Below are 14,397 nucleotides of genomic sequence, written 5' to 3' on the forward strand. Positions count from 1 at the left end.
TTTTTTTTTTTTTTTTTTTTTTTTTTTTTTTTGTGTGTCTGCTGCATTTGAGCATATCCTCACTTCTTTTAGCCTACGACTTTGCTACTTTGCTATCATTGCTGTGCTTTCCATCGCGTTATAGCAGTATGTGCGCTCTTCCAAAATGCTCCCCCACCCCTGTTATCCCTCTACTAGACAGAAATAGTTACCATTTGCCATTCTGGTTCTGCAGCATTTACTCCCAGGAACTCAAAGTAGCTGGCAAATCCCTCATTTAACCACAAGTCATCCCACCAGTCCATCGTCACAATATTTCCAAACCACTGTAATTATAAACATTGAAAGAAGAAGTAGCTGAGTATTAAATGTACATTTCTGTATTTCACATCTTCACGTAGCATATTTGTTTACGTTTCTTGCTGTTGCCAGATGAAAATTATCCTAATTCTGGGGTTTAAGTTGGAATTCAGTCCTTGCCTGATGTTAAAAACTTACTTTTTATTATAAAATTACATATTACTGGGGAGATTGCTAATGATTCATATGCCATGAGAATATTTTTAGTTACTTCCTCTTGATTTGATGATTTGTGCTTGTACAGATACGTTTTCAGACAGCCTCCAGAGTGTGTAGTTGTTCCTGTTTGCTTGCCCAAAAGAGACATCTGCACATGCAAATTAGTTCATTTAAGACATTTCAGACAGATTTTCATAAGCTGGTTCACCGTATGGACCCAAGCATTTAATTTCCTGAGAAAAATTCAAGGGCAGTTATAGTAGTTCTGGTAGTGTGAAGTTCTAACAGGGAGTGGTTTTAATATGATGTTTGCAATCAAAGTGTGAGCACACGAAGAGTATCCTGAGATGTGATTAATTAATACAACTTTCCCAATTAAAAAAAAATGCTACTGCACATTTAAAACACTTTAAAAAATGAACTGTGTCCTAAAACATACCTGATGAACAAGCTCATGGGCTATCACAGCTGCCACTCTCTGTTGATTGGAACTGGCAGACTCATTGGGATCATAAAGTAAGTTTGTCTCTCTGTATGTGATCAGTCCCCAGTTCTCCATAGCACCTGTTCCAAAATCTGGAATAGCTATTTTATCTGCATGGAAAGAAAGAGAACATGATTACTACTGTGTCTTTTAAGTCAGCTGAATTACCCTCTTTCTGCTTTTTTCATAGCCTGTTTTGCTCTGAAATGCTATGCATGTTTTGCATGTATGGTTCTGGCTTACTGCTATGGACTGAGTCCATAATCTTTGCTTAAGAAGCACAGAACTGGCCTATAGAAGCTGAAAGCAAGAGCCTAAGCTCTTCTGGGATTAACAGAGCTACAATCAGTTACACTAGCTGAGAATCTGCCCTGAGACAGGATGCTATGCCATCTCCTGAGAACATGCATATCATACCTTACTTAATTTTGGCTCCAGAAATTAATGGTATTATCTGGGGATGTGGGCAGTAAACCACCTGAAACTAACTGTGGCATACTGAGGCATGTCATTGTTTGTCACTCTGTTGTATTAAAGATATTTATTGATGCGTTAACTGAAGTAAATCCCCCATGCAGTGAACAACATCTGCTTCTACTCCTGACAATTTGTGAGGGTCACTCCTTCATGGTCAGTAATCAATACAGGTTTAAATGAGAATTGTGAATTAAATTGGACTGGTATTTTCTTCTACAAATAATGACCACTACCTTTCTATTCAAGTGAGTGGAAAAAGTACGGATGGATTTAAAACTGAATAGAACAAACAGCCATCACTCCACCCTAATAGAAAACAGAAATTAGTAATTTTAATTTAAACAATATGATAATAGAATCAAAGGCAATAGTCTGGCAGGGGCTTCACAGAGTGTTAAAGTGAGGATTGCAAGGAGAATGGCAATTACAGAAGCTGTAACTCAGGTAGAAATATCTCAAACGCTTTGCAGAACCAAATTTGATCTCATCAGGTTTGATTTAGATGACTTTTAATACTGAGGGAACAATGCAGTAATCAAATTAAATCAAAAATAGTGATACAACAAGTAGACATTCTGTGAAAAATCACAAAAGCATCTTCCCTCTGATACTGCTTACCTAGTGTTTCTAGCCCTGGAATGCAAACAGATCTCTAATCATGTGCAAAATCATCAGGCATTTATGGAAATGGAAGCTTGGTTATGCAGCATGAGATATAGTCCCGACTATTAATAGGGACCAGTGTGTAAAATGACAGCATACTGATATTTCCAGTTGTATGGGGTTGCTGAATCACAGCCTGATTAATCACCTGAGGCGAGCAATGCAGGAAGGGGTGGAGCCTGGCTCCACCTCTCCTAGACCCATTTAACAGCTGACTACCAAGGGGGAAGGATCTCTTCTGGAGATCCACTCCACTGGAGTTTACCACACGAGCCCAGGATGGGATGAGTGTCCTTTTTTTTCCCTACTCTAGTACAGTAATTACATCAGCTGAACTCCTGTATATACTATAGCATCTGTATATTCATTGATTGTAAACCAGTAAACTCCTCCAATATTTTGAAAGGAGGTAAGTATCTATCATTAAAGTAATGTTAGATGTGTTTATTTGTAGTTAAGAGGCTAGGGGGAAAAAAACGTTGAAGTTTATGAACCTCTTTGGAGGTTTTAGGAGGGGATGTTTCCAATGCATTTTCACAGCTCAGATTACATTCCTGACCTTATTACTTCAAGCTACATAAATCAAGTCCACAGTCCATATAGCCCAAGCTAAAGGATGCCCAATGGTACTTTATTTTTTGGCTTATTTTGTAACCATGGGAATCATCTGATATTTTACCTGCTTTTGTTTTGCTCTGTCTTTTGTCAGTCCAGCAGTAGCAACTTGAATTATACACTGGGCTACATTCGTCTTTCTAAGATGTGGTTACACACCCACTTTGAGATTAGTAAATAGTATGACATACACTCTGGCAGTTTATATTTTTACTTATCTCATGGCTGACTTTTTTCCAGACATCCTCGTGAAAGTGATACATGTTTTTCTCAAAGTTAATCTGGCTTTATTTTAGCTCATCATGTTCCTCTGCTGATGTCACCAGTGATTCCTCTAATTTTCCACAAGTCACTCTAAAATAACTGTGCCAGGATCAGTTCATCTGTGAGAACTAACTGAACTGTTACTGACACTGACTCTCTTTCCATGATATTGAAGAATTACATGGGTACAATTTTACATCCTGAAAGAATATTAGCATGTAGTAACCAAACACTTTCATGCTCTGTTTTCCACCAAAGCACAGGGAATAGTAGGAGAAAGATAATGACAGTGAATTAGCAAAAAGAAAAATGTAAGTACTAATAATCACCTAGTTTTGGAAGAGAGTAGCTCAAATCAAAGTACTCTTCAAAGTAGTCAAACACAATTTTTGTTACATTTGCTGCATATTCTGCCGTGTGTAGTTGCAGTGGCTGGGCGTAAACTCTCAGCTGTAAAATAGAGAGACAGTTAGAGTAGTCTTCAGTTAAGAGGAACCAGAAGGTAGCAAGCATTGAAAAATAACTTAACATGCACACACATAGCACTGCATTTTTTTCTCTAAGAGACTGCTCTCTGAATGCTGAATTCTATCTCCTGACGTTCAAAAAAAGTTAAATGTCATTTTGTTTTAAATGTCAAATGATATATACTTTTTTCAAATCTCATACGTAAGAGAGACAAGGTCAATGTTATCTGAGCACGCTGCAAAACTGGTAAGACCTCTTTCCAGCAGCTGGCAAAGGCCATCTCCCCACTCCAAAGCTTGGGTGAGGGCCTGAGTGCTTTACCAGCCTCTCCTTCTTTAAGGCCTTGTTTTCTCAAGAAGGATATCTGCACAAGTATCCTGAAGGAAATCCTCTTGATCTGATCTGTTCATTAATTTGGAAATCCCTTTGAGAAGGCACATCTTTTATCTCTGTGTGGGGGAGATCATTTCCATGCTCCTTTTGCATATCTGAACTTTGATGGAGGCAAAAAATGATGTCTTGAGTGCTGGCTTTTCCACCCTTGGATTTGGTGTGCTGCTTTGGGGCTTCTTTGGCTGTCACTGTCAAATAATAGGAAACCTTGAGCCTAGGAGTCCTTACGGTATCCATAACCATGATGAGTAGTCCTACAGTGTGAAAAGGCTTTTTGAGACATTATCTTCATGCTGGAAAGACAATGTTTCCCTTCAGAACTCAAGAAGAGCCGTTTATTTTTCCCCCTCTAAATTTCTTTGTCCAAGTACTCCTAGGTATATAACCCCAGAGCTGAACTGCAGTGCTGTGCTTGCAGGAACTGTGGGCTGTCCTCTTTCCTGTCCCTGAATGTCTGTGGTGTTGAGTGAATTTTCTGGCTTTGGGATAGCTGGTACATCTTTTTGTAGGCTCTTTGTCTCTGATAAATGGGCCACATTCTTCTGGCTGTGTTTGTGTGGCTTATTTTCTCCTCGGTCCTGTCTAACAGCCAGACATTTAGGATCCCAACTGAGCAAAGGAGCTGCCCTACACTAGGAGCCTTCTTTGAGCCTGACAACACATTGGTCTCAATACCATGAAATTACACTTCCTCCAATGGAAGGATGAGAAAGTGATCAGAAATAGGAAAGGAATTAAAAATAAATAAATAAATAAATAGAAACAAAAAAAAGCTTATGAAATTCAATTGGGAATCCATCCCAGCCAAGGGATTTCCCTCAGGGTCAGTTCGCAATTACAATCTGTAATTTCTACTTCAGTAAGCTCTTTACCCAATTTAGCAGTCTTCAGTCCACTAACTGATTCATATTAATGGGTTCCAAACCTTCAGTGTGCAGTAGAACTGATTTTGAGTTTCAAATCTCTTCTTGTAATCTCTTCTGTTATTTCCAAAGCAGATATTTGGTACCTGACAGATAATTAGATCAGGAGAGTTGTTTCCAGCTGTGGGCATGTTTTCCACCATGGATCCTGTTGAGGTCTTTGCTAGGGAAATGATTTTCAGGGCCGATGGCAGAGTTTTTAAATAACGTATCATGAGTGAGTTACATGCTATTGTTTATGACAGAAATATATGGATTGTGGATACTTTCCATTAGATGATTTGCTGCTACCAGTTTACATAGCAAACTATGGAATGTTCTTCCCAACAGTCAACAGATCTGAATATCTCATTGCTCAGCTAAGCAAATCCATACTCTTCCATAATCTGGAGCGTGGCATGGATGAGCACTTAGTAAGTGAATTTTTATATCCAGAAAGCAAAGTTTTCTGCCTTATTCAGCATTTGTCTTTAGCAATTCTTTTTTGCAATTTTTTCTACAACACTGAACAACTTCTAAAACTTTCTACAGAAGTTCTCTTCAGTTTTCTTTCAGGTGACGAAGGATAGGACATAAGGAAAGTGTCTCAAGTTGCACCAGGGACAGTTTATATTGGGCATTAGGAAGAATTTCTTCAGGGAGAGTGTGGTCAAGCGTTGGATGAACTGCCCAGGGAAGATGTGGAGGCCTCATCCTTGGAATATTGAGGAACCATGTAAATGTGGCAGTAAGGGCATCCTTTAGTGATGGGAACTGGTGTTCAGTTTGATCTTGGGGGCCTCTTCCAATCCAAATAATGCTATGGTTCTACAGCTGTGAAATTCTTGTTTTTGAAATAGCTAAACTCTAGAGGAATCCATTGGGGCCAAAGAAGACTGGAGGGAACACTGTGAACACTTAGTTTGATCTACCATGTAAAATACACTATAGGAAAGGAAGAAATCCTGCTTATGTTATAAAAAGAGCTGATTCATTAAAAATAAAAGTGCAAATTACAGTATATCTGTCATCTGAATTGTTGTTTGCTCTGTAATAGAACTTACAGGTATTCCGCTCTTAGATCTTCTCTCTACCCACTCAAACTGGTGCACTGCAAAGCATACCAAGTAAGTGCTCATGGGAACTGACTTCTGAAAAGTTGTCCGATTCCAGCCATTACCCAGTGATACAGTTTCCTGCAGAAATGAAAAAAGAATTGAGTCTGAAATTGCAAACATAGGCAAAAGAGAGTATAATGTTTTTATGAGGGATAAGACTACATAGATACGATAAATCACCTCTGCAAATTTACCTCTTTTTGGCATCCCATTTCTGATGGCATGAGAACAGACAAAATACACAAAAATAAACTGTTTTTCTCTGTTACATAAGTTTACCTGATTCTAATTTTGCAACAATGATTTGAAATCATTCACATGCATAGGAATTTTGCCAGCATGAGTTTTACACTGTATTTCAATATGTTGTGTTATTGAAAGTTTATGCATCTTGAAATAGTTGCATAAAATAATATCCCTATGGACAGGTCAGAGGAAATGCTGGATTCTGTCCTCTTTTAAATCTGTGCAACATGTAGGCATCAGGGAGTGCAGAGATGTGAGTTAGGTTAAAGTCTGCACTAATAAATCTTGAACTTGTTAGCACTGATAATTGGTGGGTTGTTTAAGACATGATAGTAGCTTTTATTTCGTGTATTAATTAAAAAGCACTCTAGGTTTTCTCGGCTGAACTACATGAACAAATTCATAAATGTTTTTTATGCGATTCATTTTCTGAATACTAATTTCTGCTATCCATTATCTACTATGAACAGTCTGATAATTTTTTGAGCCTCTGGATGACTAAAATAGGAGAAAGGCAAAATATATAAAAGGCACTAGTCTATTGGAGATTCAGTACTTCATAAGGTTCATTTGTTATAAATGCAATGGAAACGAAGCATACAAACTGGATGTTACCACTAATGTGATTTCATGAGTAAATTTTTTTTTTTTCACAGATATATTCACAATCTACTTTTCACTATTGGACTCCGATTTACTGTATTTTCTGCCTTCAACAAAGTCAGGGTCTCACTGAAAAAAAGTTAAACAAAATTCACTCCGGTGAAAAATAAAAATGAACTGTACATGGTCCTGACTTTGCTGAATTGACGTTGCCACATGGATTATAAAGCTCTATACAACCAAAGCTGTTATGAATACATAATGTACAATGTGTCCTGTGCACTATGTGTCTATGTGACACCTGTGTCTATGTCTATTGAACTGATTCTCCAGAGATCCCTCATCCCTGAGCAACTGACCTTCTAATCTCACCAAGTGAAAAATGGTCCTGCTGTTGTCTTTTAGTCATACCCTAGGGTGAGCGCAGCATCATGTTTCCCTGCCTGTATTTGGATTTTAGCAAATTAATTAACAAGTGGTACCTAGCCCTTTGAAAGCTTAATGTTTGTATTAGGGACAAGATCTACACTTTAAGATTTAAAGTAAATCTTAAAAGCTACTAAATCTTGAAAACATCTGGTTTTACGCCCTTACATCCCTTGCCGGTGCCCTCACTTATCTGAGGTCTTTAAGGAAAGCTACCATAAATGCTCTCCTTTCACATGTGCTGCTTACCAAAGCACGTGTTTCTTATTTTTAGGTATCTTAAAAATATTTTTAATAACAATAGGTTGGAGATTTAAATAGGTTGGAGGTCTGTGAGTCTCTGCTGTGTCAGACTGGTTATAGTTCTCTCAGCTGCACTGCAAGTGCATAGTTAAGATTTGGGCAACTCCTTAAGTAAAACAGTACACAGCAAAGCAGACCTTTGTATTTTGGATGGGGAGCGGTTGGAAAGATGCAAATGTCAACAGCTCCAAGGCTGGAAGCTGGTGGGTGGTTTTTTTGTGTTTTTTTTTTTTCTTCTTTTCTGTTTGTACTTGGCACTTTATCTCCCACTTCAGAATACATTCATTAGAAATTGCACACTGGACTACGCATTCAGTTAAGCTATTCATTTGAAGCTGTCTCTGCTGAAAGCCATTCAGTCTTCTTCTAGAGTGCCCAGATATAGATGCCACTGAATTTCATTCCAAGTTTGGAATTTGATGCAGCAGTTCCAGAAATAGATTATTTAGAAAATTACTGTTGGGGTGGACTGACAAGTGTCCATAGCCCTGAGCTGAGAGGGATTTTTAGATTCTGTGATATTAAGTGTAACAGTACTAGACTTTCCTGCTAATGGTTTCCTTTGCCACGTGGTTGTGATCAGCAAGTCTTTGCTTTGTAACATTATATAGTTAGTGATTATTATGGGACTCCCCACAAAGGAAGCTGCTGTATTCCTGAGTATTTCTTCTCAGAGTCCACCTGGTTTGACTGAAGAACCTGCCACTACCTGCATATGCTTAGTAGGGGTTACTCATCTAGACTATCTGAGGAAAGGGCCAGCTAGCTAAAGACAAGATATATGTCGTATCTGCTTTGAATGTGGCTCTATAGTGTTACGTAGTGTACTGACTGGCTGCTGGGATTTCTAACCAAACAACCACTTGTATTTTATGGAATATTTATTAACCATTTGTTTTACTGTGTTTAGGTGATAGAGTCTGTAAACATACAAGGGCTTCGTGATCCCCTGGCTTTACAGAATGATTCCCTGTAGGCAGTAGAGTTGGGAAATACATACCTGTACTGGCATGTTTGAAAGTGCTCCATAAGTGTCTTCATGGATGATAGATATATTGTAAGTTGCTTTTTTGTTGGGCTCGTCAAAGCAAGGAAATGATTTCCGTGCATCTGTTGGCTCATGATCAGTAGCTGCAATGCTCCTTAAACAAACAACAGATTGGCAGATTGTTCTAAGCCTTTGCTGCATTCTTTTTGAATCTTATCTGCAATGCATAAGTATTTAGCAACTTCATGAACTAAAACCAAATACAAATATTTTTGTGTACTTGCCCATTCATAAAAATAAGTGATATCACAAATGCACAAGTTAACACCATATAGGCTAGTGGAACACGTGTACCACAAAATCTGTCATCAACATCCTCTAGGTTTAAAGCAAAAATTAAAGACAATTACTCTTCAAGGAATATTTTTAGGAGCCAGAAATAAGAGACAAATGACCCCTTCCAGGTGGTAAAAAAATTTGCTCACCTTTCTGTTGAGCATTCCCACTGTTTTCTGCACCAATCTTGGGATTGGAGTGTTGAACATCTCCAGGAAGACACCTTCCTAAGTGCCCTTGAAATCTCACCCTGCCTATGTGTTTCTTTCTCTATAGTTACCAAATACATTTATCTCCTGCTGCTGTTACATTTGCCTGACTCCAATGAGAAAAATGCTGGGGAAAGCATGGAAAGTCTAGGTAAACATCCTAGCACAGAACTTACGCTGTGTTCACTGTGGTAGGGTGAGTTTAGAAAGAAATCTCACTTTTGCAAAAACTGCTGGAGGAAATAAGGAGCCATGGAAAAAAATAAGGTGAAGGTTATGAAAGTTCGTATTGTATGCTTGCTTCTCACAGTGGCATCAGACTCCCCCATTAATGAACTGTTCAGTGGCAGAGTGTGTTCTCCAGTGATTAATGGTGAAAGAGAATGCAGATGCTTCTTCAATTAATCTGGAATGTTGGGCATTTTCTGACAGCAATTCTACAGCTGCTCTGAATATGTTAAGGTAGTTTTTCTTTCCAAAAAGTAATTAAAAGTGTACATCGTAAATTACAGATCTGCAGTTAGACTACAGGCTCACTTTACAACCAAGCTTTCAATTTTTCTGTTGCCTTTGGCTTTTCTCTGTGTTGCTTAAATACTAAACTGGTCATTAGGAACTTAAAGCAACAAGGTTCATTTACAAGCCTGTTGGAGATAAGATCTGCATTTTCACCATTTATGCTCACTGGAATAGTAACTAAAGTTAATGGTCAGAAAATGAACATTCACCTTCAGTCTCAGTAGAATTTCACTTGCTTGGTAAACTGTTTGATCTCACTCTTTATTTTTGGTTGGATTAGAAAGCTATTTCACAATGAAATTAACTGCCAAGTCCTCAGGGCAACGCTTCACATCTATTGCTTAAAAATTTGGCTATATATCTTGGCACATTTATATCTTGTTCCTAAAGATTGATGACACTATGATAGCTTTTTTGATCTAGAAGGTGATTATCTATCCTCATATATTTGTGGAGGCAAACAGATATCAGCATTGCAAAATCTCAGCGCTGCCGTTTCTATATGAGAAATCCAGGATATGGTCTGCACAGAAGTAGCACTAAAAACATGTGATGATGCAATTTCCTTTCAAGCTGTGTCATGTAGATCTTAGATAAGATTTTTTTTTTTTGTCTGCATGGTGGCTTCCACCCTTCTACTTGATTTTGATGTTCAGAACTTTAAATATGAACTGGAGGTAGCAGTTGTAAATACAGTAGTAAAAAGGAATGAAGATCTGAGATTGCATCCAGCTGTTGTTCCCAAAATAGAACAGTGCTGCACTTAGAACTATGATTAATATCCTTTTTTCTTTTTTTTTTTTAATTATTATTCCAAAACACAAGGTTTTAGTATATAAAGCTCCCCCCTTGAGCTAAATGAGGAGTGTTGTTTTTGTTTTTTTTTTTTTTTTTCTACCAGCCTTTCCTTAAGTTCATATTCATTGCTTCTTTCGAGAAAATATTGCTTCTGAGCCAGAAACATGAGTGTCACTTCCTTACGACAACAACAACAAAACTTTGCCTTTCTCTAATCAATAAAGTTCTAAATGCAGATCCTCTTATATGTTAGAGATGTGCCCAACTGAGTATTCATTTACGAGCTTCTTGTTCCACTCTTATGAAGGACAGATAGAATTCATATGAAAAGGAAACCATAAACTGCCACAAATAGCAATGTCAAATCAAAATCAGATGTCTTGACATGTTTCTGTTTCTGTAATATCTATGAAAAAATAACAGATTTTAGCACATTCACTGACAGAAGCTGGTGAGTTAAAAGAATCAATAATACAAAAAACTCTTGTGCTTTTCCCCAGTATCTGAAAACAACACAGTTGTGATATATTTATACTTACTACATTATTTTTAATAGGTGAAGACATTCCCCTTTCATCAGTGAGGAATGAAGTGCCCAGAGACAAAGGAGTAGTTTTAGGAAAAGACTTTAGTGCTTACAACTGGATTCAGGCACCCTCAGGAGAATCTAGGCAGGTCTATGCCTAAAACCTTCATTCTCAAAGTTTCTGCTCTCCTGTTCCCTACCTGCTTTTCCATGTCAATTTAAGCAGCTGTGTTTCCAAGGTATCTGCAAATCCACTTCAAGGTTCCTAGGCTTGCAGGCACATTCATCACAGACCTACATGTTTTCCACAAAACGTGATGGGAGATTTGAATCTAAGCAACAGAAGAGTCTGGACTTCTGCCCACTTTGTAAACAAAAGGCATTACAGTAATGCTTTGGCAAACCTTTGTCCTTACAAATAGATAGCTCTATCCTGGAAGCTGACTTCCAGGACCACTAATTTTCTCAAAAGGTCCCACTGCTTCTAATACTGTCCCAGAAAGGCTGGGGGCATAGGTTAATTACAATTGGCTCTGATTTTCACCTCAGCTCCCTTCTCTCTTGCATCCACTGTTGGTGGATTTCCTTGAAATTTGCTATCACCTGATCCAATTTGTACCCATTTGGGTTGAAATTTTTCAAAGGTAATTATCTGCTTCAGGCAAATGTCAAGAAAAATTTAATGCTAGTCATCACTGGGTTTGAGTAGAAAGCCAAGGCAAAACACATTTTTAATAAATAAGAAAACATTTTCCTCACCATCCTTCCTTAACCTGTCATAAAATCATGTAGGCAGGAAGAGACTTCTAAGATCTTCAAGTCCGACCCTGCTGCCAAATAGTAGCAGCTTGAAATCTGGCTGGTGGTTGCTCTCATTTCAAAGCTGTACTTACCACTAGCATGTACATGGTCTCTTCTGCCTCAGAGACAGTCTACTTAGACTTAACCATGTTGAAAGCATCTCAGAAATCAGCATTCACACATTCCTATTAGAGCTTAAGAAACAACCTCACACACCTTCCTTTTTGTCTTGAGCATTTTCAGACTTCTTGCTAAGGTCAAGGAGTAGGAACTCAATGAAGTATACTCACTTTGTAAGGTTTTTTTTTAGATTATTAAGATCTCCTTTCTTTCTACCCTTAGATGCTTGGTCCTTGTCTTTCTACACTGTCTGAGGAATAGACAATCGCCTTACTGCTCTGTGACTCAGGAGACCTGCATTCTGGTCCTGCTGTTCTGTTGTTGTGACAAACATGGGATAATTCACCCAATATCAAGGTTTTCTTCAACAAGATGGAAGTAGCATACCCTAGTTTATAAAAATTCTAACAGGTTACACTTTAAAACTGCTGTGAAGGTGTTAGTTGCTCACTGTATAAAATCAAGGCAACTTTGAATCAGAACAACACTGAGGTAGTAGTTGGAGGAGCAAGAGAAGAATTGGTGGGGTTTCATACTGTTCTCCACATGATTGCTTCCCAGATCTGATAACCCATGTTTACATATAAAAAATGAGTGCTTGCTTTTTCCTCTGCCTCTTGGATTTGCTGCTGCTGGTGCCAATCACTGCTGCTGCTTCCAGTGTTGCCTGCCAGCAGCTGTATGGAACTGATGCAACTCTCACACATGACACCATTGTCCCAGGAGGGCAAACAAGTGTCTGGAAAACAGACCATGGTTTTTTGGCTTGCTAGAGGGCCCTAGGAGAGTCTAGCCAAGTTTATCTTCTAAATGTAAAGGCTGGAATAAATCACGTCAGAAATGTAAGTATTGTAAAATGGGTGGCATTGTGTCCTCTCTATATACTGAGAAGGACTGCCTCAACATGAACAATAGCTTCTTCAGGATCTCCCTGAAGCATTTCAAATCTGGGAAGTGAAATGAGGTTTAAATGCTCCTAAAAAAAAAAAAAGAAGGGGGATATGGAGCACAGAAACTCCAAGTCAAGTATAATCATCATAGTTTGGATCTCCCTAACTCATAATTTAAACCAGCTGCAGGAGTGACAGAATTTAGACATTCCTCAAGCTTGCAACATCAAGGAAGCATGATGTCAGGAAAACTATCACAAGAATGTTTCACACCAGAACTATTACGTTGGGGAATGACAGGAGAGAGTGGTGAGAGCCATATTCTATTTATTGGACTACAGAGATAAAAAACAGGCCTCAGTGCCTCCGTCTCTCTGAGGGAGCCTTCTGCAAATCTCAAGCACAACCTTGGACTGGTAGTTTGAAAATAATAAATAAAGCTCCCAGCTCTCTTGCCCACTCTTGTCAACAGCCAAAAGGCTTAAATACAACATCTTCCTTAGGGGAATGAGAAAGAATAGCTCAGAAATGTCAGCAAGTTGGTGAGAGACAAGTTTGCAAAGCTGACACAGAAAAAGAGCAGGTCTTAGAAAGCAGGAATAGAGAATAAAGTTTAATAAATAAAATAAAATCTGCTTTACTTAGTCTCTCCGTTCTCAGTGTAGGTGGTCCTATAAAAGCCAACCAGGGAACCATTCATCCAGCCTTGAAACTTCAGGGTGAGTATATAGGGATCACTTTCATCAGTGACAGTAAGTTCCGCTTCTGCCTTCATCACTATGTATTCTTGTGTCTCATACTCAAAACAGTCAGTCAGAGCAATTTGCTGTCCTGAGGATTTCCTGAGTGTAGGCATTTCTGTAATCTTGGTGTCCCTCAGGTGGAGCCACAGGTGGCTGGTAGACTCTCCCAAAGCAATAGAAATATTGACTGTCCCAGTGTAAATGTCTGCCTCCATCTCAGGCTTCATTTCCAGGTCATAGTGGATAGGCTTCACATAGGTTGGTAGCCTGAAATTTATCCAGTCTCCAGAATCATCACTTCTAGTAGGACAGGGACCTGCATCCACAGTGGGAGGAGAAGTTGCTTGCTGATCCGGCTGGTCTGTATACTCTGGAGATTGCTGGGATTTGCTCAATCCCACACCAAGACCCACAGCAAGACCTACAACAACAACAACGCCACAGATGATAGCCACGTGCTTTGTCTTGATGCAGTACTTCTTGGACTTCTTATCCTCAAAATCCATGCCTTCCATCTCAGCTCCCAGGTCTGTTCTCAGAGCAAAACATGAATCGTTTAAAGCTTTTAAGTCACTTCAGCACTTACTTTCAGTAAACTAGCAGACTTGGGTTGCACATTAATTGTGTAGCTGTAGCTGTTCTCTGTCTGTCTCCCCCACCTTGCTTTCCACAAGGCACTCAATTAATTAAAGATAACATGCATTTAGAGGAAACATGCATTTAGAGGAAACATGAATGATCAAAAGGCATGCAGCGGGGCAGAGAGACCGAGGGAACCAACACAGAAGAACATTGTTCCTACTGCACTCCCCTTTTAAGCAACACAACCCCACCCCCAGCCCCTCCTGCACTGGCCTGAGTTAAATATAAAACAGTGCTATGTTAATCAGCAGTTAGGAGATGATCAGATGCCAAAGCTCTGTCAGCAGCTTTCTGAAGGGGTTCACAGCTAGAGGTGTAACTGCTCCAAAGTCTCAACCTTTGCCACTACCTTTTTTTTTTTTTTT

General features: G+C 38.9%; 1 protein-coding gene across 1 annotated transcript in view; it reads right to left on the bottom strand.

Moving 5' to 3' along the window:
• The window catches only part of LOC125692197 (glutamyl aminopeptidase), a 32,637-nt gene extending 18,459 nt beyond the window's left edge, over window positions 1-14,178 (bottom strand). The window contains exons 1-6 of the mRNA XM_048942398.1: window positions 13,289-14,178; window positions 8,461-8,602; window positions 5,829-5,960; window positions 3,331-3,451; window positions 938-1,092; window positions 192-305 (exon numbers count right to left, since the gene is read on the bottom strand). Of these exons, the coding sequence (XP_048798355.1) occupies window positions 192-305; window positions 938-1,092; window positions 3,331-3,451; window positions 5,829-5,960; window positions 8,461-8,602; window positions 13,289-13,905 (1,281 nt within the window). The 5' untranslated portion in view covers window positions 13,906-14,178. The remainder of the gene's footprint in view (window positions 1-191; window positions 306-937; window positions 1,093-3,330; window positions 3,452-5,828; window positions 5,961-8,460; window positions 8,603-13,288) is intronic.
• Window positions 14,179-14,397: the final 219 nt, after the last annotated feature.

Source organism: Lagopus muta, chromosome 4 (genome assembly GCF_023343835.1).
Source record: "Lagopus muta isolate bLagMut1 chromosome 4, bLagMut1 primary, whole genome shotgun sequence".
Lineage (NCBI taxonomy): Eukaryota > Metazoa > Chordata > Aves > Galliformes > Phasianidae > Lagopus > Lagopus muta.